We start from the raw sequence: 26978 nt of genomic DNA, 5'->3' as shown, positions 1-26978 counted from the left end.
AGATAGATAGATAGATAGATAGATAGATAGATAGATAGATGAATGATAGATAGATAGATAGATAGATAGATAGATAGATAGATAGATAGATAGAGATGGATAGATAGATAGATAGATAGATAGATAGATAGATAGATAGATAGATAGATAGATAGATAGATATAGGGTGAGTGGGTAGGTGGGTAAATGGATGGATGGATGGATGGATGGATGGATGGATGGATGGATGGATGATAAACAGACAAACACTAAATACAAATGTCTTGTTCATTTTCCTATTAGGTCACCTACAAGCAGAACCATGTCTGCTATGATAACTGGTGGCTTGATGAAATTCACACACAGGCAGACCATTCTGCAACTCTAGTCTTTTCTCCAAGCCAGAGTTATGTTCAACTTGAACTTGTTTTTGGTACTTTGGCCTGCGGGCAAACTCAGGAGATTCGGATACACTACCTCTTGAATGAAGATATCATGAAGAATGAAAAAGACTTAACCTTTTACTATCTGGTAAGAATGAAAGTCACTGCATCTCTTTCTAATTGTATAGGCTCCAAATTTCCTAGGTTCCTCTCAAAATAATGAGTTTTATAGAAAATTAGTGTTAATATTTAGGTTTTTATTTTATACACTGGAAGACAAACTGCTTACTATGAAATTATTCATGCTTTAATTCACTGTTTGTCTTGTTCACTACTGAAATATTGGCTCTAGATAACATTTCTTTATTTCTATATTTAAAAAAAAAGTACCACGTTTACAATAGTTATAGTTTCCATTTCATCTCTTTTTAGTCTTAAGACCTTGGATAATTTACTAGGTTTCTACCTCAAAAACAAGTATCAGTTAGCTTACCTAAATACTTGAGACAATAATCAACGCAATTATTAAACAAAGTGAATTGTTCAAATTACCTCATCTCAGAGTTGGCCACACAGAGAATGAGAAATACATTTTGTTTATTTTTAAATAAAAGTAACCAGGGGCTGGAGAGATGGTTCAGTGGTTAAGAGCACTGGATATTCTTCCAGAGGTCCTGAGTTCAATTCCCTGCAACTACATGGTGGCTCAAAACTATCTGTAATGGAATCTAATGCCCTCTTCTGGTGTGCATTCATACATAAATATATAAAAATGTTAAAAAAAATGAAGTAACAATAGAAGATACTTGTATTGTACATTTGTCTCCACAGTATATTTCACATACAGGTGCTAAAAATATGTGTGTACATACTTTTCATACACTACTAGGAATAACAAATACTAAAGAAAATAAAACATAAAATTATATACTTGCTATTTTTCATTGGATATTTTATTTATTTACAATTCAAATGTTATCTTGTTTCCCTGTTTCTGCTTCAGAAACTCCCTATCCCATCCTCCCTCTCCCTGCTTCTATGAGGGTGCTCCACCTCTCACCCACCCACCCACCCACTCCTGCCTCCCCACCCTGGAATTCCCCAACACTGGGCATTGAGCCTTCCCAGGACCAAGGGCTTCTCCTCCCATTGATGGGCCATTCTCTACTGTATATACGGCAGGAGCCATGCGTCCTTCCATGTATACTCTTTGGTTGGTGGTTTAGTACCTGTGGTGGGAAGGGTCTGGTTGCTTGATATTGTTGTTCTTCCTATGGGTTGCAAACCCGTTCAGCTCCTTCAGTCTTTTCTCTAACTGCTCCATTGGAAACCCAGTGCTCAGTCCAATGGATGACTGCAAGCATCCATGTCAGGCTCTGGCAGAGTCTCTCAGGATACTGCTATATCAGGCTCCAATCAGCATGCACTTCTTGGCATCCACAATAGTGTCTGGGTTTGGTGTCTGTGTATGGGATGGATCCCCAGGTGGGGCAGTCTCTGGATGGCCTTTTCTTCAGTCTCTGTTCCACACTTTATCTCCCTATTTACTCCTGTGAGTATTTTGTTCCCCCTTCTAAGAAGGACTGGAGCACCCACACTTTAGTTTTCCTTCTTGAGATTCATGTGGGCTGGGAATTGTATCTTGGGTATTCCAAGCTTTTGGGCTAATATCCACTTATTAGTGAGTTCGTACCGTGTGTGTTCATTATGTACTTGTTATTTGAAACACACACACATATGAAAATGATGGAAAGGAAATATGGTAATAAAAATTACTTCTGAGTTGGAGCAGCATGAGAGCTATTTATATATCATGAGTATGCTAACAGACATACCTTAACCTGTCTGGGCAGACAGGCCTCACAATGCTAATGGGTGTATTTCCTTCTGTCTTCAGATCAAAGCAAGGGGAAGCATCTTCAACTTAGGAAGCCATGTGTTGTCGCTTGAACCAGGAAACAGTAAGCGTCTCTTGCTTTTCTTTCTTTCTTTCTTTTTTAAAGATTTATTTATTATTATATGTAAGTACACTGTAGCTGTCTTCAGACACTCCAGAAGAGAGAGTCAGATCTCATTACGGATGGTTGTGAGCCACCATGTGGTTGCTGGGATTTGAACTCTGGACCTTCAGAAGAGCAGTCGGGTGCTCTTACCCACTGAGCCATCTCACCAGCCTCTTTCTTTCTTTTTAATGTATTCTCATCTTGTCAAACCTCAACATCCGAGCAAAGTGGGAGTGCATGGCAGCCCTCTGTTGTCCAGTGAGGAAGCTGTCAGAACTTTTCTGGATTTTAGGGTTTTATTTCTGAAGTAAAGTATACTAACTTCATAATTATTTTCAAAAAGAAAAAAATCAAAAATGTAAAAAAAAAAATGATGGAAGACATTTTTCTTCATGAATTTGTGTGTTGGATCCCTACTGCTGCCCCGATGGCTTAGTACACATTTCCAGGCACATAACAACACAGATTTCTTATCTTATATTTCTGTCCAGAAGTCTCACTGGGCTCAAGTCAAGTTCTTGGCAGGACTACCTTAGATCTTGAACTCCGGAGAAGACCCAATGTTCTTGCTTTGCCTAAACACCTCTGCCACCCCCTTCCTTTACCTTCAAAGCTAGCATGCAGCACTCCATCTTCAAACCTCACCTGCCTGTCTCCCTTTTATAACCATCCTTATAATGACATTGACTCCACCTGGATAACTCAAAACAATTTTCACATCTCATGGTCCTGGTTTAACATCTGCAAAGGCTTTATTGCCATATAAAATAACAGACTTAATGATTTCCAGGTCTAGATATCCAGGATTAGAATCCTGCTTACCACAAGCATTTCAAAATCCATGGGCCCATCCAACAAGTCAAATTCAGTCTCTCATCAACAAACACCTCAGTCTATCACAGCCTTTCCTCAGGCCCCCAAAACTCATATATCATATGCTGAAAAACAGTCCCAAATTAAATAATTTAAAATCATATAGATTAGGCAGCGAGGCCTTGGATACAATCGACGCCACGGTGAGAGAGATGAAATCCACGCAGACAAACAGCCCCAGATTCCAACAGGGACCATCCGGCCTCTCTGGTTGGAGTCTCTGTCCTCCTAGCTCAACACCACTTGCAACCCTGCTTCCCTTCCCACAAAGCATTGCATGTGCATGCAGCTGGTTTTGTGTCCGGTACTTAGAGGGATCAAACAGTCTCTCTTTTTCTACCCTCTCTGTCCATTTAAAAAGATAATATCTCTTTTAGGATAAATTCCTCAGGAATCGTGTCATCTACCTGTGTGCCACAAAGATTTTATATATCCTACTAGACAAAAGTTTCTCTGTCGATGTTTCCTAGATAATTTCACCTGCTGGTTTGGCCTTTGCTGAGGTGAAGGGGAGATCTGTGCGTCATACACAGAGCCTCTTCAAACAGACTTGAAGAGAAAGCTTTGTGGCTGCGCATGGTGGCACTTTCACTTTTCGATGCTGTTAGCTGGAGGGGTCTCTCCTTCCTCTCCCTCCCCTCTCCCTCCCTCTCTCCCTCTCCCTCTCCCTCTCCCNCTCTCTCTCTCTCTCTCTCTCTCTCTCTCTCTCTCTCTCTCTCTCTCTCTCTCGACCAAGAAGTGCTCTGTGTCCCTTAGAAGCTGCATAATGGGAGTTTTCTGAAATTATTTTTTCTCAAAGAATCCTTCTTGCTTCGTGGTGAAGGAGCCTCGGTTTTCACTCCTACCAAATCTTACTCCACATAGCAGGAAGAAACCAGGCTGGACACCAATGCTTCTCTTTAATCTTCTCCAACCCTTCTTTACTTTTGCTTCCCACAGAGCTTCAGTACGCAGTTCAGCGAGATCTTCTGTCCTTGTGGGATAAAAATCCCCCTCCTCCACAGTCCTCACTGGCTGCAGTTTTTTGTTTTTTGTTTTTTAATTATTATAATTATCAATACTTATTAGTCATGCAGATAATGGGTTTCACGGTGACGTCTCTATGCATTGGAGATGTCCATTATCTTGTTCTCTTCCCCAACCCCTTCCCTTTCCTGGACTCTTCTAGTAGATTCGAGTCATTATTTTTCCTCCTATAAGAGAAATCATACAATGCTAATCTCTTTTTCTGGCTTGTTTTGTTTAACACAATGTCCCCCAGTCCCTCCCATTTTCCTGAAGATGACATGATTTCATTCTTCTTTATGACTGAATAATATTCCATTGTCCATACGCACCACCTTTTCTTGCCCACTCATGTGGTGATGGATGCTTAAGTTGACTCCATATATTGGTAGTTATGAGCAGAGCTACAGTAAGCGTGGCTATCTCTGTGTCTTATTTCATGTCCTTCTGATAAACACTCCAGAGTGGCATAGCTGGTGTGGTGCATATGTTAATACTATTTTTAGCTTGTTTGGAATCCTCCACGTTGTATACCTCAGTGACTGCACTAATTTACAGTCTCAGCATCTGCATTAACAGTGCTTCTTCTCCATAGCTTCTCTAGCATTTGAGCTGTCAGTGTAAATATGATTTGCATTTCCCTGGTGGCTACAGACACTGAATGCTGTTCATGTTCACCGACTATGAGCTTCTCCACGTCTTATACACCTTATACACGTCACTCGCCCATTTTGTGATTTAGTTGTTTGTTCTTTTTTCCGTTTCTCATTTTATACATATATATATTCTGTATCTCAATGCTCTGTTCCATGATTAGCTGCAGAAGATAACCCCCACTGAGTAGGTAGTATTTTCCCTTCTGAGTTTTTAGCATGTTCCCACAGTCACCCACCTCTGAAAGCAACTGCTCTCTAGTTGATTTGACTTTCCTCATGAAGAGTAGTGGCTGTTGGCTGCCTCTAACCCGCCATCTTGAATTGCCAAACAGCTGACATTACTTCTCATCTCTGTGTTTTTCCTGTCTGTTTATATCCTGTTAAGTCTTCTCTAAGATGTCTACTACCCTAGGACCCTCACTCAGCATTCTTCCTAGGAGACTTTTATCATCGCGGTTCTACCAGTCTAATAAAGATACAGGATCCCCTTCTCTAAAGGCATGGTGAGCCTTCACCATGGGGTCCTTAGGTCTATAGCATCTCTTCAGCCTCTGCAGTCTCACTATAGTTGTGTTATCAGTGTGCTTGAAATTTATAAGGGGGTGGGGGCTGGAGAGATGGCTCAGAGGTAAGAACACCGACTGCTCTTCCAAAGGTCCTGAGTTCAATTCCCAGCAACCACATGGTGACTTACAACCATCTACACTGGCATGTGCTGCCTACTTCTGGTATGCAAGTCTACATGCAGATAGAACACTCGTAAATAAAATAAATAAATATTAAAGAATTTTAAAACGTCGTTCATTCAGCATGCATTTATGAAGCACCACTGCATGCACAGCGGTAAAGGTGCAACTCTTTTTTATGTAATACAAATATGAATTCTTAAAATATTCTAAAAACTGTTATGATATGAAATTAAGAATCCACTCCAAATCCACAATTCTGAATCTTCTTTATTTTCCAGTGAAAGGAGTCTTTTCCCTCCCAATTCAAGTGGAGCCAGGCATGGCTCCCAAGGCTCAGCTGCTTGTTTATGCTATTTTACCTAATGAAGAACTTGTCGCTGATGCTCAGAATTTTGAAATCGAGAAGTGTTTTGCCAACAAGGTGGGTGTTTGTGTCTAAGCCTGATCCTTTTATTCTCTCCTTTATATGTGTGGGCAATAAAGAAGTACTATCTATTTCTCTTCCTTTCTCTTCCTTCCTTCCTTCCTTCCTTCCTTCCTTCCTTCTTTTCTTTCTTTTCTTTTCTTTCTTTCTTTCTTTCTTTCTTTCTTTCTTTCTTTCTTTCTTTCTTTCTTTCTCTCTATGTAGCACTGGCTGTCCGGGAACTTAATATTGACCAGGTTGGTCTAGAACTCACAGAGATCCTCCTGCCTCTGCCTTCCAAGTGTTAGGACTAAAGTCACACACCTGGCTTAATATTTATTTTAAAACCACAACACAGAACTCTTAAACATTACCCCCGAGTATCTCTCAAGTTAGTGAAAAGAGCCATATACACCTTAGCAGTCTAATGGCAGTGCCCAAAGGAGGTGGCCACAGGCAGAGGTCTTTTTCATTTAGAAGATTCATGTGGATTTCAAAATCTATTCTACAACAAACTTTGATATATGTGTGTGTGTGTGTGTGTGTGTGTGTGTATGTGTGTGTGTGTGTATACTGTGTGTGTGTGTGATATATATGTGTGTGTGTGTGTGTGTGTATATTGTCTTTTGTTTTGCCTGGATATATGCCTGTGCACCTTGTGTGTGCTTATAAAGGCTAGAAGAGGACAGAGGATCTCCAGGAACTGAAGTCAGATGGTGTGAACAGCCATGGGTACTGGGACATGAACCGAGTCCTCTGGGAAAGCGCCCACTACTATTAATGCTTAACCATCTCTCCGGGCCCCATAGCAAACTTTTAAATTATTTTGAAATATTTTGATACCAAATTTGGCATTGAAAATGCTTTTTCACCAAATGGGTCTGTCTCATACCACCAATTCCTTAGCAAAGCTCCATTCCATACACTGCAAGAGAGTGCACTAGTGTGAGTTTAAAGTTAGCTCCTCAACATAGACAGAAAAGTGTACAGGCCTTTGGCGAGCCAATAAGGATTAAAATATAAAAAACTGTCAGTGAGATCTTTTGTTATTTTTAAAGACTTGAAAGCTGTCATGTGAACTCCACTAAGCTATAAATAAGTTTTCCCAAGCAGAATTGGCACTTGTCTGATTTTTTTTTTTTTTTTTTTTTTTTTTTTTTTTTTTTACTATTCTAGTAGATGAGCTCTGTCAACTTCAGCCACTTTTTTTTTTCTTCAAAACTATAACTATGAGGATAATGTCTATTTACAGCAAGCGGGCATTTCTGTATTCACATTACATAGTCACATATAGTAAGTGTGCAGCGATCTAAGCAAAAGAGGACATGGATCCCTGCGTAAATCCTCACCTCCATCTAAGGAGCACTGTTAAAGCTGGGCATTGTGTTCAGAAGCATCATGCTGGTTCCCCTATGAACTTCCTGTTTAGTGAGTCTCCTGCGCCAGCCTCCAGGGTCTTCACTCTGAGTTGTGTGTCGTTATGAGGGGAAATCCTGGGAGAGCCACTCCACTCTAGCAATGGGCAGCAGTCCTTAGCCTGGTGAGTTAGTTTATTCACACTCCAGACATGATGCTATCTGACAGCATATAATTGACAGGAAAAAAAATTACTTTCTACTCAGAATCAATGCCTGACTGAAAATAATCTCTCTGATTCTGGAAATCTCTGTGTAACAGTACAAAAATTCTTGATAGAAGCCAAACTCCATTCAAAGCTATGTTCACTTCAGATCAAACATCCTTTCACTTAACCGTTGACCTAAGGTAGAAGAAAGCATTAACAGTAGCTGAAATGAAAATTGGTGCACCACTCAGGAGAAGGCTGGCAGCCATGCAAAGATTTGATACAGTTGCTAATTTACGCCCCTGATCTGATGGTGCTCAAAGAGGAGCCTGAGAAGTGAAGAAAGACTGGGGTCAGACAGGGACATGTCTCTTCAATCCAGAATTTTGTTTTCTGTCTTTTATCGGACAAAGGAAACTGTTTTCTATTTTAAAACATCTTTCCTTTAAGACAGTGTGTACACATTAAATATGTATTAGTTTAAATGGTATTTCTGGCGGCTAGCCCCATGAATGCCTGTTTGCATATAGTTGAAAGGCAAAGGAGAGATAAGAAGTCAGGCATGGTGGATACATACCTCTGACTTCAGCCCTCAGGAGGCATCAGGAGTCTGGGTTACACTGTGAGTTCAAAGCCAAGCTGGGATACGTGCAAGGTCCTGTCTCAAATTAATATAAAAATAAACCAAATGATAAAAAAGGAAACTGGTTTTGAGTGCAGTCGCTCTGTCGCTGTGATGAAGAGCTGACAGGCTATAGCTTCCATCTCTCACTACTGTGGGGTCACAGACCCCCCACATGAGTTGATTTTTCATATGGCTGAGGTGGAATGAAAGTGGCATATGGGGCTGGAGAGATGGCTGGCTCAGCAGTTAAGAGCACTTTCCAAAGGTCCTGAGTTCAAATCCCAGCAACCACATGGTGGCTCACAACCATCTGTAATGCGATCTAATGCCCTCTTCTGAAGACAGCTACAGTGTACTCAGAAATAATAATAAATAAATCTTTTTTTAAAAGTGGCATATGGGGGCTGGTGAGATGGCTCAGTGGGTAAGAGCACCCGACTGCTCTTCTGAAGGTCCAGAGTTCAAATCCCAGCAACCACATGGTGGCTCGCAACCATCCGTAACGAGATCTGGCACCCTCTTCTGGAGTGTCTGAAGACAGCTACAGTATACTTACATATAATAAATAAATAAATCTTAAAAAAAAAAGTGGCATATGAAGTTCCTTATTGCCCTCCTTAAGAGTGTTTCCAATACCATACCAGATTCTAGCTCAGTGGGATCAAAAGCAACACAACCTGCTTTCTGCCAGTTACAGAAAGAAAATCAGGTAAGTCAGTGCCATATTTCCAAGTCATTCTGAGGATGTTGGATGGAAAGCTCCTAGGAAAATAACCCTGCTCTAAAATGGCAAAAGAAAAAGAAAGTTTAAAAAACAAAACAAAACAACAACAACAAAAACCCTCAGCATTGGCTGGAGGAGAGTGTCAAGACTGTAATTAATACTCTTTCTTTTTCTAAGATACTGCTATAATCATGTGCTCTTTACAGGTAAATTTGAGTTTCCCATCAGCACAGAGCCTGCCAGCCTCTGACACCCACCTGAAGGTCAAAGCGGCGCCTCTGTCCCTCTGCGCCCTCACTGCAGTAGACCAGAGTGTGCTGCTACTGAAGCCCGAAGCCAAGCTCTCACCTCAGTCAGTAAGTCCCACTGCCGTCTTGAGTATCAAAAGATGCTGACATGCCCAGACTGTTTTTTGTAAACCATAACCACAAAGGACAAGATCCTCACAGAGAAGAGCATGACATCACCCACCACAGTCACTGACCAGAGTGCTTTACAGAGTCTCATTTTACCCTGGTGTTTCTTAACAAGTGAATAATAATTTGGGGTCTGTCTTATCACTTCATTTTACGAATGATAACACACAAATAGGATGGGTTTATTTTGCTACAATACGTTTTAGAGAAGTTAAATTTCGTCCGGACCATTTGCTAGCCGGCCACAACTCAAGGTGATTGTGTAAGGTGCTAAGTCTTTGGTGCTGTCCCTGAAATCAGACACTTACTTGTCTCAAGAGTGGGCAAGAACAGTTTCTTCTCAAACATGTCTTTAAAATGCCTTTGTATTTCCACAGAAGCGTCTTCATTTACAGGCTTCATGGATGCTTCACGGGTTTTATGGTTAGCCTCTGCATCTTGCCTCCAGGTCCAGCCCTGTAGAGACAAATGGTTCAGAAGTGACCTTGTTGTCTCTCAGTACCTATTATCTATCCTTTCTCTCTGCACCATGAACCTGAACACTGCCAGCCACTAACTCTGGTCTTCATATCCTTCTACTTTCAGATCAACTTTGATAAATTCACTTCAGTTTTTTGTTTTTTTTGTTTTTTGTTTTTGTTTTTGTTTTTGTTTTTCAGAAAGAATCACATAAAGGTCTAGACTGTCATTGAACTCATAGGCTAAGGATGACCTTGAGTTTTCCGGTCCTCATGCCTCTACCTCCCAAGTGCGGGGATTACACACCTGCAAGGGCATGCTAGTTTAGGTAGTGCTGGAGATGAGATCCAAGGCTTCCTGCATGTTAGTTAGACAAGCATTCTACCAACTGAGCTACATCTCCAATCTCCTATCTCTTCAAGTATTACATTTTCCCATGAGGGCTAGAAACTTTGACATTCTAGCTCTTTCTGTGACTCCCTGCTTCAATCCTTGTATAATACACATGGCAAAGGTAACTAAAACCATGGTGACTTAAATTCCATATCGAACGTTAAAATTCTTTAAGCAGTAGAACAAGAAACAGTTTCCCTTTGTTCTCCTCCAATGCACAGATCTACAGTTTGCTGCCAGGAAAGACTGTCCAGGGTGCCTTCTTTGGTGTCCCAGTGTACAGAGACCATGAGAACTGCATCAGTGGAGAAGACATCACTCGCAATGGGATCGTGTACTCGCCAAAGCACCCTCTGGGCGATAGTGATGCACACAGCATTTTTCAGGTAATGGCTCCTGAAACACAGCAGAGCTGAGTTCTAACTCTATGTTAAGATGCAAAACTCCAATGCTTCTATGCACCACAATCTAACCCTTCCCTTTCTCTAACAAAATGATAAGTAAGAGAAAAGAGTCTCAGAGGCAGGGGTTAATTTGTACACAAACGTATCTATCAGGATAATTTCCAGGACACCTTAAGTAGCAAGTGGTTGTGTGTGTGTGTGTGTGTGTGTGTGTGTGTGTATTAGAGATTAATATATGTCATTAATTATAAGATAAGTCACTCTTGGCAGCCATAATATAAGCTATTTGCACGATAAATTCTTTAAATGTTGTAAAGCATCTGTGTACACATGGTTGGTTGATCATATCTCTCTGGTAACGTCCCATACTCCGTCTCCTCACCCTTCCAATTTCCATGAGCCGCTTTGTCCCCATAGACTGCTTCACTTCTACTTTCATTAATATACCCAGGCAGGACTTTATATATCTATATAAAGTCTAGGAACCACAAATGAGAGAAAACATAGAATCATTGAAAATGTGGTAATTTTATTTCTGAGACTGGTTTAGCTCACTTCATATGATTATCTCCAGTTGCATATATTTTCCTGCAAATAACATGACTTCATTTTTTTTAAGATTTATTTATCATTATAAGTACACTGTAGCTGTCTTCAGACACACCAGAAGAGGGCATCAGATCTCATTAGCGGTGGTTGTGAGCCACCATGTGGTTGCTGGGATTTGAACTCAGGACCTTCAGAAGAGTAGTCAGTGCTCTTACCCACTGAGCCATCTCGCCAGCCCCCTTCATTTTTCTTTATGACTGAAAAAACTCACATACATACATACATACATACATACACTTGTATATATGATACATGCTGTGTGTGTGTGTGTGTGTGTGTGTGTGTGTGTGTATCACTTTCCCTATCTATGCCTCTATTTTTTGGCAGCTAAGTTGGTTCTATCCGTTAGCTATTGCAAACAGTGATTTCATAAAAACCGAAATGCAAGTGACTCTGTGACGGTCTGACTTGCAGTACTTTGGGTAAAGAGGTAATACATTCCTATGGAATATTTACCTCCTTTTAGGTTTTTGAGAATCCTCCACATTTCCACAGTGGCTGGACTAGTCTACACTGCTGCCAGCAGGATTTGAGTGATTTCTTTTGTTCATTTCTTTGTCAGTATTTGCTGTCATGGTTTTTTTTTCCTTAATGATTGCTATTCTGACTGGACTAATACAGACTCTCAACATGGCTTCAATTTATATATTTCTAATAGTTAAGGAAGTTAAACATGTCTCATGTGTTTATTGACCACCTATATTTCATCTTTTGAGAGTGATCTATCTGTTCATTGTATTAACCTGTTTTATATTGGGTTGATTTCTTGCTGTTTAGGGTGTTTTGAGTTTTTTGTATATTATAGATAGTAATCCTCTGTCAGGTGTGCATTTGGCCAAGATATTCTCCTCTTCTGTAGACAATTCCTTCAAAAATCAGTTCACTGGTTTGTTTGCTTTGCAAAGTTTTTTAATTTTACAAGGTCCTATCTTTCGATGCTTGATCTTATTAATAAAGTCCAATTAAGAAGTATCAGTCTGTTTTCAAGGTATATTTTTAAGATTAACTACAGCTAAGCAGAGCTATGATACTAAAGTATATCCAAATGGTGAACTCAATTGTATCCTACCAAAATAGGCTAAAACTCTTGGTTTTGCATTAAAAACATATATAAGTCTTCCTCTAGTGGTCCACAGCTTAACAGAGAACAATTTAAATCACCTCTCTGCAACTTTCCAAAATCATAGCTGTTTAACCTTTCTTTCATGATTTCTTTCTTCCTATTTCACACAACTACCACTCATAGCTGTGCCCCACCCAGAGTCCCACCATTTCCCACATGCTGTCCTACCACTCATAGCTGTGCCCCACCCAGAGTCCCACCATTCCCCACATGCTGTCCTACCACTCATAGCTGTGCCCCACCCAGNGCTGTGCCCCACCCAGAGTCCCACCATTCCCCACATGCTGTCCTACCACTCATAGCTGTGCCCCACCCAGAGTCCCACCATTCCCCACATGCTGTGAGATAAGATATTGAGAGGTGTTTATTTGTGACTACCATTAAAAGTGAACTTTGAGAACAGGTGACTTGAGGGTTCAGGTGATCCCAGTGTGGGTACTTGGGAGCAGATCTCGGTGACAATAAACTGAGAAAGAAAAGAGAGGGAGAGAATCCTCAGAGGGTGAGTACAGAAACTCAGGAAACGGGTAACCAATGCAACCTATGGTTTCAAGAGAAAAGGCAGGGAAAGAACAAAGTCTTTCAACATGAAGTCCATAAGTTCGGTCTGTCCATGCACCCATTTGCACAAACACATAGGCACAGGTATTTTATAAGGAAAAGGAAAGTAGGGCTGGAGAGATGGCTCAGTGAGTAAGGGCACCAACTGCTCTTCTGAAGGTCCTGAGTTCAAATCAGATGGCTCACAACCATCTGTAATGAGATCTGACACCCTCTTCTGGTGCATCTGAAGACAGCTACAGCGTACTTAGATATAATAATAATAAGAATAATAAATCTTTTTAAAAAGGAAAGTAACATAAGACAAGAAGAAAGAAAGAAAGAAAGAAAGAAAGAAAGAAAGAAAGAAAGAAAGAAAGAAAGAAAGAAAGAAAGAAAGAAAGAAAGAAAGAAAGAAAGAACCATTGCAGAGGCATTAGGCATAGGAAACTTAGTTAGGGTTTTACTGCTGTGAAAAGACACCATGATCAAGGCAACTCTTATAAGGACTACATTTGGGGCTGGCTTACAGGTTCAGAGGTTCAGTCCATTATTATCAAGGTGGGAACACAACCGTATCTAGGCAGGTATGGTGCAGGCAGAGCTGAGAGTTCTATATCTTCATCTGAAGGCTGCTAGCAGAATACTGACTTCCAGCCAGCTAGCATGAGAGTCTTATAACTCACACCCACGGTGACACACCTATTCCAACAGGGCCACACCTTCTAATAGTGCCACTCCCTGGGCCGAGGACATACAAGCCATCACAGACACAATATTTTAAAGAAGGGAAAGAGAAATGGACTTGAATCCCATCTCACACTCATTAGCCACATGAACTTGCTGTTCTGGGACAACGTTATAGCTTGTCCCAATTCAATACAGAATCTTTACATTGATCCTAGGATCCATGTGTCAAACAGTAATGAAATCACAGCATGAACCCCCCAAAAAGATCTGGGCTTTCTAACACCTTTAACATGTAATGTTTTTCCAGTCTATAGGAATAAATATTTTTACCAACTCCAAAATCCACAAACCACACTTTTGTCAAGAGTTTCAACACTATCCGGGAATGGGAGGAGGTAAGAGTGTGCTTTGTTTGTCTTCTAGAATAATAGGAACCAAAAAAAAAAAAAATGATGATTCTCTTGAGGAGGGTGGGTGTTTAAAGAGCATTTTTATACATACTGAATCTTAGGCTGGCTCCTCAACAGCTCCTGTGCCAACGTATTCACAAGTCACATCTGCGTAATTACTGTTTCTCTCTATATGGCCTCTCCTCTCCCAGACTTCTTTCTTCCTCGATCCCCTCTCCTCTCTCCTTTCCCTTGTCCAAATTGGCCTTTTTAGCCTAGACGTCAATCATCTTGCTTCTTCCTCTTCCTCCTGTCCTCTGTAAACAACACACCTAAGTCAGCAGCCAAGGCTTCCGTCGGAGCGAGGGAGGGGGGAGAATCGCACCCATGTCAGAGGCTGAGAGCTTTCCTGGGCTTTTTCCAAGTTACACTCACACAGAAGCTACTTCTGTGCGCATTTCTTTGCTCTCCCTGGGTCTTGCCTCAAAAGACCTCTTTATCCTAATTCCATGGTGTTTTATTCTATAATTACACTTAAAATTTGCCTGATTATGGTAAGCATACTCCTGAAAGAGACACTCTACTCTAGAAGGGCTTTTTGATAACTTCTGAAGATGCCTTCCCATCGTAGTGAGTAAGTACATTTGCACAGCCATTGCCCTGGAATTTTCTCCCCATCCCTGGCTTCCCATCAACCAATAACCACCTTAAGTTCCACATGATCATGAAATCTCCTGATCAGGTTACAGCTGATCAGCGGTGGATAACGGACTTCTTAAACGTGGCACACTTAGAACCTCTTTTCAAATGTAACCTTGGCATGTACCTGCATCACATAGTTACGAATATAAAATGTTCAATGAGAGTGAATCACAAAGAAATTTATTTTAAAACAATTCCTTGGTATGCCTATGCATTTGCCATTTACTAAAGGGGAAAGCAAATTTGCATATGATAAATGTGCTTGTCTATATTTGCATAAAGAATTAAGTTTTAGATGTATATTGGATACTTAAGGATCTGAAGTATCTGCAGTGTTTCTCAGCCTTGATTGATATGTTGACTTTATACTCATCAATGCTGAGAGTGACACGTCACATAAATACACAGTAAAAAACAGTAGATGCATGTTTACGGCCATTTCAGACATCATTGGACATTCTACGCCAATGCCATGCTAAAACTCATATGTTTTTGTCAAACTCATGGCAAGGACTCAAACAACAGACGTTTTTTAAACTCAGACATTCTAAGTGATACAACCTAAAGATAGACTAGCTTGATACCTTTGTGATAGAAAGAAAATACTAAAACTCCTTACGTTGCTTCTATTAGAGCAGAAACCTTTATACAGAGAACAAATGGCTGTAGCTCATAGCACATGACAGCCTGGAATCTGAGTCAGGGTGTTTCAAGGGCAGTGTGAAGTACACATGTTGCGTGCTGAGGTCCAAGGTTACAGAGAAATGGACACTGCACACTGAGAGCACACCTGCGTTTCATTTCATCTTTGATTATGGATCGGTTTTAAGTCAGATTTCTGAACTCTTGCTCCAGCTTATTTCCTTGTTCTTTGTTGTTCACTGCCAGTGCCCATGGGAGACATAGCTATCATTTCAGGGGAAGAGCCATCCTAAAGAAAACTATATTCACCTTATTTATAAAGAACAATATACCCATCTCTATTCAATGAAGCAGTAGAACAAATGTATAAAATACATAAACTATTAAAAATAAAAATAATAATAAAAAAGAGCCAGGCGTGGTGGTGCACGCCTTTAATCCCAGCACTAGGGAGGCAGAGGCAGGTGGATTTCTGAGTTTGAGGCCAGCCTGGTCTACAGAGCGAGTTCCAGGACAGCCAGTGCTACACAGAGAAACCCTGTCTCGAAAAACAAAAAACAAAAAACAAAACCAAAATCAGTTAGGAGAATGGGGCTCATCAATTGTCTTCTCATGACAGTGGCGCCTCAAGCCTTAGCTGTGGCTGCTGCAGCCCCAGGATCCAGCTTCAGAACAATGAGCATGCCCATGATGGGGATGGACTACTCTGAGGAGATGAATCAGGTGGTGGAAGTAAGAGAGACAGTGCGGAAGTACTTCCCTGAGACCTGGATCTGGGACCTGGTGCCACTGGAGTGAGTCGAGTGTCCTCTGGGATTTAGCATAGGTGAAGGTGTGAGTCCCTGCTCTGGGACTTTGGGTCCTGCTCCTTTCTTTCCCTTCTACAATCTCAGAGCAAAAAAAAAAAAAAAAATAGGAAGCTGTCTTCTCCCCCAGGGAAAAAGAAAGGGAGCAAGAAAAAGAGAGAAAGAGGGAGAAAGAAAATAAAACTGGGAGGGACAGAGAAGGAGGGCAGAAGAGGGGAGGAGAGAACTTCCAGAGACTAACAGAAGCATCAGACCCCTAGATTTAGTTCCATGTTTTCTGTGCTTGGTTTCTGAACTATAGCTTTCTGGTTTGTTGTTTGTTTGTTTGTTTGTTGTTTTTCCTGTTCTTTTTCCTCCATACCAGCGTATCAGGGGACGGTGAATTGGCGGTAAAGGTCCCCGACACCATCACTGAGTGGAAGGCCAGTGCATTCTGCTTGTCTGGAACCACTGGCCTTGGCCTCTCCTCCACCATCTCCCTTCAAGCCTTCCAGCCCTTCTTCCTGGAGCTCACTCTCCCCTACTCTGTCGTGCGAGGAGAAGCCTTTACCCTCAAAGCCACCGTGCTCAATTACATGTCTCACTGCATTCAGGTAAGGGTACTTCTCTGCAAGTGAATGGAAGCCGCAACACCTCTCAGTACCTGGGGGTCCTCAGGCCCCTCCTAATGCTATGTGAGATGTGTTCTGACTTTGGAAGGAAACAAGTACTCAGAGAAAAATTCTCTGACAACAAACTATTTTCATTCAGGAGTCTGTAAATGTTGCTAAATTCAGATATGGTTTCCTGGTGATTACTGTGTGAGAGAGAGAGAGAGAGACTGACTCACTATGCGCACAGTCCACTGACCTAAAAACTCCCACCTTCCTGTCTCAACTAGCAGTATGTAGAATTCTACAGTGTGTAGCCATGCCCAACTAACCAACTTCATATGTAAAGTCTGTGTAAAGAAACGGCTCTTCCTCTGTTCACACAGAACTCCCAGGCATTCACACCATTCCAAATAACCCTCAAGTCCCATGTTGCAAACATCTAAACTTCAAAGTATGTGCTGTGATTTACCCCCTCCTCCTGATTCTTTCTGCCTGTCTGGGTTTGGGAACAGATCCGAGTGGACCTAGAGATTTCTCCTGATTTCCTGGCAGTCCCAGTCGGGGGCCATGAAAACTCTCATTGCATCTGTGGAAATGAAAGGAAAACCGTGTCCTGGGCTGTGACCCCGAAGTCGCTGGGTGAGTGGCGAAGCCGTCGACTGGTTTCATGCTTTGTGTGGCAATGGTTTGTCCTGGCTCTGATTCCCGTGCATGCTACTCCTCTTGAGTTTAATTGATCAACTAAGCCGGAAACTGTACACTGTCGGGGAGGATAACATTTAACACAGAATAACTGTGGTTCTCGGGATTTTCAAATACGCTTATTTGCTGTATGTGTGCCCCGATGCACGTGTGGAGGTCAGATGACAACTTGTGGGGAGTGGTTGTCTAATTCTACCACGTGGGTCCCAGGGATCGAGCCCAGGGTGTTGGCAGCTGAGTTATCTCACTGGCCTGGGCATTACCATTTAAAGCCATCAAAATTTTATCTCCCAGGGGAGGTGAACTTCACAGCTACTGCAGAAGCCTTGCAGTCTCCAGAATTATGTGGCAATAAGTTGACAGAAGTGCCAGCCCTTGTACACAAGGACACTGTGGTGAAGCCCGTAATAGTTGAGGTGTGTGAGTACTGAGTCTAACATTTGACATCGTGTTTGTAATCTGGGTGACTGTATCGCATTTCCAAGTTTGTGTATAGGCCTACAGATCAATTGTTTTTAATACTTAAAAGTGACTGTTCTGGGGCCTTTTTTTACTTCTATGTGATGTATCTTGCATGTGACTTTTTTTCTTACTTGCATGTGACATACCATTTTACCTTTTTTTTTAACTTTCAATGCTAAGCCTGAAGGAATTGAGAAGGAGCAAACGTACAACACACTGTTATGCCCACAAGGTAAGTGTAACAAAACAAAATTCTCAGATTAAGCCATGTACTAGAATTTCTAACTGTGGGAAAAGAACATCTCTGGGATATGGATTACTCTGAAGAAAAAAATAAAAACTTGTATGCTCCTTCCTTGCAAACCTAAAGATCTCTCATGGAGAGAAGCCCTTTCTTGGTTGAAAATCTCCCAGGGTGGCCTCATTTTCCCCAGGGTAATAAGGACAAGCACTATTGAGGATTATCATTATTGTTGTTATGATCATCATATTTTAAGGATAAAGAAGAGGCATGGTGAGAGACATTGCCAGAATGTTCCTGCTTAGTGATGGGAATTAAAACCCTTCACCGGGCAGGATTCCTTCTAATATATCATATCTGTAAAACTCCTCCTCTGTGTGGCACTGGTCTGCTGCACTGTTACATGAATAATTTAAATCCATACTTGTGCTTTGATTGACAGTATCTCTAGAGCACCGTCACAGACGCCAAAACAGTATTTGACTGACACTGTTAGTATGATCATATAAAAATCTCCATCTAAAAAGTTGTGCACCATCTAGAATGTTCCTCAAAGTGAGGCTTTGTCTACAAGTCTGTTCCCTGTAGAGATGCCTTCCAACTCACAAATCCATCACAAATTGGAATAGTAGGAGTCAAATACGTTTACCACACCTAGAAAGATGACTCTGCTGGACAGCAAACCTGAGGGATTCCCCTGTCTCTGCCTTCCCAGAGCTGAGATTACAAATATACACTACCATGTCTGGTTTCCCTCTCCCCCCCCCCACCCGTCATGGGTTCTGAGTACCAAACTCAGGACCTCGGGGTGAACATTCTCCTGACTAAGCTACCTTCCCAGCCCTAGGACATGCTTTAATGGCAGCTAGGTCCCAGATCCACACATCGTTGGTACACATCTCCTTTCTGGGCTCAGACTCCTGCGTTGAGCCTCAGCTGCACTTACAGGCTTGCAGGTCTAACAGACACCCCGGAAGCATCCTGCTAGCAGAGGGAAGTGTTGCTAAGCTACCCACAGCCTCTGTGGTAATTTCAGTCATTTACATGTCAAGTATAAAAAAACACTTGAATCTGCCTTCATCACGTTATTTCTCTTGTACTCAACCCCAATCCATTCACAAATCTAGTTGACGCCACTATCAAGTTAGATCAAAGTTTACCCACTGCTTGCCATATCTTCCTCTGCCGTCATCTTTTCTCTGGCTGGACTATGTAAACGATTTCCTAACGGAGCTGCATGCGGTGGTACATTCTCGAAACACCATCCATCAATAAGTAGAGGCAGGAACATCACAAGTTTGAGGCCAACTTAAGCTAGACATTAAGAACACATCTCAAAAAAAAAAAAAAGTGAATTCAGTAATTTCCCAACTGACCTCCCAACCATCCCCTCACCCCCCCTACAGAAAGATGGTTCCCTTCAAGAATGTGCCAAATCCGTCGGAAAATGCCCTTCCTCCACACGCTCCTTTCACGGCTTTCCTATGCTCCACAGAGCTAGAACCCTTAACGTCACCATCATCAAGCCCTCCCCAGCCCTTTAGGGTGCTCTGACTTTGTGCCAGTCACCACAGCCTTCTCCTTCATCTTGGAATACATTGATCCTGCTTCAGTCTCTGAAGTCTTTTTACGTTTGGTTCACTTTTCCTGGAAGTATCTTTCCAACAATATCTACAAATCTTGCTCCATGACTTACTGATGGTCTCTGAACACAAATGACTTTATCGATAAGTCTTTCCATAGTGAGTGACCTCCCTCTCCAGCCTCCCACTTCCTGATTGCCCACACTTTACTAGTTCAGCCCATAAACAGCCTCTTTTAATTTTCTCCAGCACCCACCACTGTCAATCTCACTAAATACGTCGTTAACTTGTTTACACTTCCTGTAGGAGTAAACAACCTGAGAAATCAGGAAATTCGTTTTGAAAACCTCCACTCACAACACTTAAGAGGGAACTAGCACATACCACACACTTAATACATATTCGTGAGATGAATGCCTGTGTAAAATGTTAACAACCACGGGAATTGCAGCTAGGGAGATGGCTCAGTAGGCCAAGCGTTTGCTGTGAAAGTATGAGGAGCTGAATTTGGATCCCCAGTCCTTGTATAAAAGCTGAACAAGACAGTGTACACCTATAACCCCAGTCAACACTAGGGGACTGAGGAACAGGGCAGGAGAACCCCAGAGGACTCTACATAGGTATACACACACACACACACACACACACACGGAATTAATATAATCCATAAGAGAGAGGAAGTCCTCTGTAAGGGAGGAAATCATATCTTCAGTAAGAATGTTGCCATAAAACAAATGGTGGCTTTGGGAGAAACTGAATTGCATCAAGAAATTGCCTAAAGTCCAAGAGATATGAAAATGTTGCATCTAATGATAAGGAAAAATATTTGACAAACATAGGACATTTCTCTCACCGCACACACGCACACACACATAGTGTTATTGTCTACTGTCTTCTTTCATTAGATACTGAGTTACAAGATAATTGGTCACTGGAGCTTCCACCCAATGTGGTTGAAGGATCTGCCAGGGCTACACATTCCGTTTTGGGTAAGTCTCTCAGCCCAAGCTATAGCAGCTGTTCCTCGCTGTAATACTGTGTGTGACTAATGATGCCACGAAGCACCAGATGTTAGACTAAGAAAAGGAGCGGCAAGTACAGGGCTACCCTGTGCATGAATGAGACAATGGGTTGAACTGATACTGTAGGCAGCGATGTGCTTTGGTCAACTCTGACAGCTGAGAAGGGCTATGTTCTCATGTCCCAGTGATCCATGGACGGAAAGCATAGTCTAGAGGATATGGAAATCATAATTCCATTTTCCCAGACATCATGGCCCATCAGAAAAGATGTCGTCTCTTGCCATTCAGTTTCTTTCCTGCTTGCTGTGTGTCCTGGAGCCATCTGTTTTTCTCATTTCTTGTGTAATTTTTTTTTGTCTTTCCTTCTTCATAACATGGTCTCTTGGTTATATTTTCTTACTACAATACAAGCCATCTCTATATCTCATTAAATTTCTCTATATACCTCAGGTGATATACTAGGCTCTGCCATGCAAAACCTCCAGAATCTTCTCCAGATGCCCTACGGCTGTGGGGAACAAAACATGGTCCTTTTTGTCCCTAACATCTATGTTCTGAACTATCTGAATGAGACACAGCAGCTGACAGAGGCGATCAAGTCCAAAGCCATTAGCTACCTCATCAATGGTAAGCAACTTTACCAACATTTCCCAATCAACGCCTTCTGTTTGGTTAAGATGTGGTCATGATTGTTGCTGTATTTCCAATCAAACGCCCCTCCTGAGGATAAGGAGGCTCAATAGTGTCCATAACCTTAGAAGCATGTGATTAAAACATCTTTACTCGATGGTTCTTTTATAGGGTTAAGACAAACAAATAATAATTGACTAATGTCACTGCAGTTCATACATGACTGAAATTCCCTCTCCAGGGTACCAGAGGCAGCTGAACTATCAGCACAGTGATGGCTCGTACAGCACATTCGGGGACCATGGTGGTGGCAACACTCCGGGAAATACTTGGTAAGATGAAGCTGCGTCTTCCTGCTCTGCTGATCCGAGGCTGCTTCAGGAGTCTAGAAATCGCTGTTCTCTTGCACCTGGGATTCTTTCCCAGAAGATGTCATCATTATTAAAACTCTAAATGTCAACCCTAGTGATTCCTACAAAGCCTACTCCACCAGCAAAACTGATAACAGTGAAATCAAAGAGGCAGAGGTGTAAGGCAGGAAGTGCAGTTATCCACAGCGATGGGAAAGAGTTCTCATTGCCCTTTGAAAAAGTCAGGGAAAGAGAGGGCCTGAAGTTTTGATGGGAGGGTGCTATAACAGTTCAAAAACTGTTATTCTACTAAAGACCAAAGGAATGACACTATCAACTGATACCCCCAAAATGAGCCCTGCTGAACCGTGTCCGCAGGCAGCACGTAGTGAGCTTTAAAAGTAACGTTGCCCTGCTGTCTCCATCTTTTTTCTGTTGGCCAGGCTCACTGCGTTTGTGCTCAAGGCCTTTGCTCAAGCTCAGTCGCACATCTTTATAGAGAAGACACACATCACAAACGCTTTCAACTGGCTCTCCATGAAACAAAAGGAGAATGGCTGTTTCCAACAGTCTGGATATCTGCTTAACAACGCGATGAAGGTGAGGCCCTGGTTCTCCGCTAGAGTCTCAAGGTCGCCATCTATAGGAAGGGGGGGCTTCTGTAAAAGTTCTCTGGTCCATCAGGCTGGAGAGATGAGTCTGCTCTTAAGAGTGGTTGGTGCTATTGAGGAGGACCTGTTTGGTTCCCAGCATCCTCCTCTAGCGATCACAACCACTTGTAACTACAGCTCCAGATGACCCAATGCCCCCTTCTTCTGACATCAGTGGGTACTGCACTGGGTACATCAGTGGGTACTCATGCACAAACTCACACATAGATACACACATATACACATGATTTTAAAATCTTAAAAGAAAAAGAAAAGAGTTCTCCAGTCCTGATGACATAACTCGGAGGGTCTAACGCTTTTAAAACACACTTAGCCGACTCTGACCAGTGAATACTGTGGTGTGTGAGGGTTCTCCCTCTGTCCCTTCCAGGGTGGTGTGGATGATGAAGTGACTCTCTCTGCCTACATCTCCATTGCTCTGCTGGAGATGCACCTGCCTGTCACGGTAAGTATATATCCATCCCTATACCTCCTTCACATAAAAGATCGAGAGGAAACTCCTCCCTGGCGGTAACAGAGTGGCTCTCAACCTGGGGTGAGCCTGGTGGGTAGCTCCTAAGCTTGGTCCTATAATTCTGAAACTGGCTTTCATCTTCTTTTACAGCACAGTGTTGTGCGCAATGCTCTGTTTTGCCTGGAAACGGCCTGGGCCTCCATCTCACAGAGCCAGGAAAGTCATGTCTATACCAAGGCATTGCTGGCCTATGCCTTCGCCCTGGCAGGAAACAAGGCCAAGAGAAGCGAACTGCTTGAATCCCTAAACAAAGATGCTGTGAAGGAAGGTAGGCACTTCTACTACAGAGTATACTTAGCTAGATGTCACCAGTGATACAAAGGCAGAGTCCCTTTTGTCCAACCTTAACCAGAAAGAAAACAAGAGAAACTGTCATTGATCCAACACCTAAGTGATAGGAACCAGTTTATTGACACGCACATTACTGATTTTATATAATCCAGCTGCTGGTGCTATACAAACACTTAAAAGATCCAAAGACTCCCCCTGTGATCATCTGGGAGCTTGGTGTACTTCCTTGCTAAAGACCTGCTCATTGCCAGGCAAGGTGGCTCACTCACAGCTTTAATCCCAGCCTTAAAAAGCAGAAACAGGGCTGGTGAGATGGCTCAGTGGGTAAGAGCACCCGACTGCTCTTCCAAAGGTCCGGAGTTCAAATCCCAGCAACCACATGGTGGCTCACAACCATCCGTATCGAGATCTGACGCCCTCTTCTGGTGTGTCTTAAGACAGCTACAGTGTACTCACATATAATAAATAAATCTTTAAAAAAAAAAAAAAAGCAGAAACAGGTAGATCTCTGAGTTCAAGTTCAAGGCCAGCATGGGTCTAGGATCGTGCGAGGGTGTCTCAAAAAAAAAAAAAAAAAGGGGGGGGGGTGCTGGCAACTGTTTAAAGCATTTATGCATTTCATTTGTGCCAATTCATTAGCTGAGCTGTCATTCATAGGCTAGGTTTTAAAACTGTGTTTTAAGCTTAAAATTCCATCCTTTCTGTTTGAAAGAGGATTCACTGCACTGGCAACGCCCTGGGGATGTTCAGAAAATGAAGGCCTTATCTTTATATACACCTCGGGCCCCTTCTGCCGAAGTGGAGATGACCGCTTACGTGCTTCTTGCCTATCTAACCTCTGAGTCTTCCCGGCCCACACGGGACCTGTCTTCATCAGACCTGTCCACAGCATCCAAGATTGTGAAGTGGATCATCAAGCAACAGAACTCCCACGGGGGCTTCTCCTCCACTCAGGTCTGTGGAGAGACCCTACGAGGGAAAGAGAAATCAATTGACCTGTATATAAACACAGACATATTCTGGGAGTTAGATAGCTGAGTCATGGATGCTTCTAACTTATATTTTCTCCATTCCTCCATCACCAAGTCCCACCTAACTCACATATGGAGCGCTGCCCGGTCCTCCTTACACTCCCCTCACCTTCTCCTCACACGGGTCCTCAACATCACCATGAGTCAGTTTCCCAAAGTACTGTTTTTTATTAAAAAACAAAACAAAACAAAAAAACCTACTTCCATGAGAAAAAAATTACTTGATTTTCATTCACAGACTAAAATTCTCTAATATTCTACCTAAGCTACTTCCTGTCCACAGTCATCACAGGAAATATGCTGCGTGGTCCTTACGCTGTTTCTGGAACAGACTTGCTGCCATTTCTGAGACCACTTGAAACATTCCAGCTCCTCCACGAGGCTCCTTTTCCCTTCTATATAAATATTTTTCATTGTTCAAGAATTATCTTATTTCTCACTTTTAGTCTTCTTTTTCTCTTAACCTACATTTTCTTCTTCTCCATTTCTAACTTGCAACAATTCCTGGGGTCATATTTCTGTATATGTTGTAATTTGTGTAAATGATAAAACGTATTCCTCCTGAAGTAGCTAGATTGGGTCCCCATTGGTATGCAGGCATGAACCCTGAAGGGAAGCTAACACTGTACATTCGGTGTGGCCTTGCCATGGCTGCTTTTGCTGACATTTCTGCATCTTTCTTTTTCTCAGGATACAGTGGTGGCTCTTCAAGCCCTCTCCAAATATGGAGCTGCCACTTTTACCAGAAGTCAGAAAGAAGTGTTGGTCACCATCAAGTCTTTAGGGACCTTCTCTAAGACTTTCCATGTTAACCATGGCAATCGCCTGCTGCTGCAGGAAGTCAGGCTGCCAGATCTGCCCGGAAATTACGTCACCAAAGGGTCAGGATCAGGATGTGTGTACCTCCAGGTGAGGCCTCCGGGGCCCAGAGAATTGGCATGTGGGAGAGGAAATGTTGAGGCTTCCGTTTCATTGCACAATCAAAATGGAAATCTGTGCTAAGGGAATAGTTGACTTACTTAAAAGAGGCTGTGAGGCGTTCTGGCGCTGAGATAAAGAATTTTGCTGTTGTTGTTTTCAGACATCTCTAAAGTACAACATCCTCCCAGAGGCAGATGGAAAAGCACCCTTCGCTCTGCAAGTCAACACTCTCCCCCTAAACTTTGACAAGGCAGGAGATCACAGATCATTCCAGATTCGCATCAACATAAGGTAAATCCTAAATTGCAACCTGGTCCGCTTATAGAACATATAAAAAAATGCGGGGGAGGGGGCGTTAACCTCTGTCAAAGGAATGCATTGTGCAAAGTTATGCTTTAAAAAAAAAAAAAATGGGCAGCGGGGCGTGGTGGCGCACGCCTTTAATCCCAGCACTCGGGAGGCAGAGGCAGGCGGATTTCTGAGTTCGAGGCCAGCCTGGTCTACAAAGTGAGTTCCAGGACAGCCAGGGCTACACAGAGAAACCCTGTCTCGAAAAANAAAAANAAAAAAAAAAAAAAATGGGCTCTTGTATTTGTTAACAAGGACATTTTCTTAACGCTTACTGAAAGGCCTTAGCATTGAGGATATATCTCAGGACTATACACATAGACATAAACCTTCACCTTCACACACATCCACGCAAATATACACACACACATATTATGTATACTCCATCTGAAAAGGGGAGAGAAAAATGGTGAGATTTCCAAACAAGTACACAGATATGATAGAAAGAAAAACTGAGTGGTAAGGTTTAGGCTTCTGGCTTCAGTGAGTCCTGAGGGATGCTGTAGGAAGGGCTGAACTCTGTGTGTTATCTACACAGCTACACTGGAGAACGACCCAGCTCCAACATGGTCATTGTTGATGTGAAGATGGTATCAGGCTTCATACCTATGAAGCCATCCGTGAAAAAGGTAAGCCTAGACCATCAGTAGAAAAAGATCTACTGCTAAACCATTGGTGAAAAGGGCTAGCCTAAACCATTGGTAGAAAGGGCTAACCTTAAACCATTGGTAGAAAGGGCTAACCTTAAACCATTGGTAGAAAGGACTAACCTTATTGATTTAATTTTATTGATGTGGTTTTTACAGAGCTTACTCCACAAACCTGCCTCTCCAGATTATAATTCTGTCATTTACTACGGTTTATACTGGCTAGGGTGTCTACTTTCTAGCTTCACACTCAGTGTACTAGCAAAACATTAGCTATCAGGTATGTGGACTCACTTTCAAAACAGATGTATATGCACACATATATATGAATCTCCTTATACATCCCTAGGATGTGTATATATCACATATATGTATCTATACACATACACATGAGTAGAAAGGATTTGATAAGTACCATCATTATGACTAGTATTCCTAAAGAAATAAAAATCACTGGGTGTGGTGGAGCACACCTTTAATCCCAGCACTCGGGAGGCAGAGGCAGGCGGATTTCTGAGTTCGAGGCCAGCCTGATCTACAAAGTGAGTTCCAGGACAGCCAGGGCTATACAGAGAAACCCTGTCTCAAAAAACAGACAAACAAACAACAACAAAAAGAAATAAAAATCAATAGTTTGTACTCTCCATAGAAGCCTTTTCTATGATAAATACCTGCAAACTGCTCCTACCATAAACCTTCCTCATTCCATCAACAGCTCCAAGACCAGCCTAACATTCAGAGGACTGAAGTGAACACCAACCATGTTCTAATCTACATTGAAAAGGTGAGACGGGCATAGCAAACACAGAAGTGGATGCTCACAGTCAGCTATTGGATGGATCACAGGGCCCCCAATGGAGGAGCTAGAGAAAGTACCCAAGGAGCTAAAGGGAAC

General features: G+C 42.2%; 1 protein-coding gene across 1 annotated transcript in view; it reads left to right on the top strand.

The window, feature by feature from the left end:
* LOC110295880 (pregnancy zone protein) overlaps nucleotides 1-26978 on the top strand; it is a 44205-nt gene that overhangs the window by 14643 nt on the left and 2584 nt on the right. The window contains exons 12-33 of the mRNA XM_021164248.2: nucleotides 283-510; nucleotides 2260-2323; nucleotides 5867-6009; nucleotides 9111-9260; nucleotides 10394-10558; nucleotides 13846-13933; nucleotides 15891-16065; nucleotides 16442-16670; nucleotides 17183-17309; nucleotides 17667-17788; nucleotides 18015-18066; nucleotides 20564-20647; nucleotides 21131-21307; nucleotides 21552-21642; nucleotides 22104-22260; nucleotides 22702-22776; nucleotides 22936-23113; nucleotides 23849-24090; nucleotides 24858-25076; nucleotides 25249-25379; nucleotides 25975-26065; nucleotides 26799-26867. Of these exons, the coding sequence (XP_021019907.1) occupies nucleotides 283-510; nucleotides 2260-2323; nucleotides 5867-6009; nucleotides 9111-9260; nucleotides 10394-10558; nucleotides 13846-13933; nucleotides 15891-16065; nucleotides 16442-16670; nucleotides 17183-17309; nucleotides 17667-17788; nucleotides 18015-18066; nucleotides 20564-20647; nucleotides 21131-21307; nucleotides 21552-21642; nucleotides 22104-22260; nucleotides 22702-22776; nucleotides 22936-23113; nucleotides 23849-24090; nucleotides 24858-25076; nucleotides 25249-25379; nucleotides 25975-26065; nucleotides 26799-26867 (3057 nt within the window). The remainder of the gene's footprint in view (nucleotides 1-282; nucleotides 511-2259; nucleotides 2324-5866; nucleotides 6010-9110; nucleotides 9261-10393; nucleotides 10559-13845; nucleotides 13934-15890; nucleotides 16066-16441; nucleotides 16671-17182; nucleotides 17310-17666; nucleotides 17789-18014; nucleotides 18067-20563; nucleotides 20648-21130; nucleotides 21308-21551; nucleotides 21643-22103; nucleotides 22261-22701; nucleotides 22777-22935; nucleotides 23114-23848; nucleotides 24091-24857; nucleotides 25077-25248; nucleotides 25380-25974; nucleotides 26066-26798; nucleotides 26868-26978) is intronic.

This window comes from Mus caroli, chromosome 6 (genome assembly GCF_900094665.2).
Source record: "Mus caroli chromosome 6, CAROLI_EIJ_v1.1, whole genome shotgun sequence".
Lineage (NCBI taxonomy): Eukaryota > Metazoa > Chordata > Mammalia > Rodentia > Muridae > Mus > Mus caroli.
Note: the sequence above shows the minus strand (reverse complement) of the source record. Positions and strands in the feature narration are given on the sequence as shown.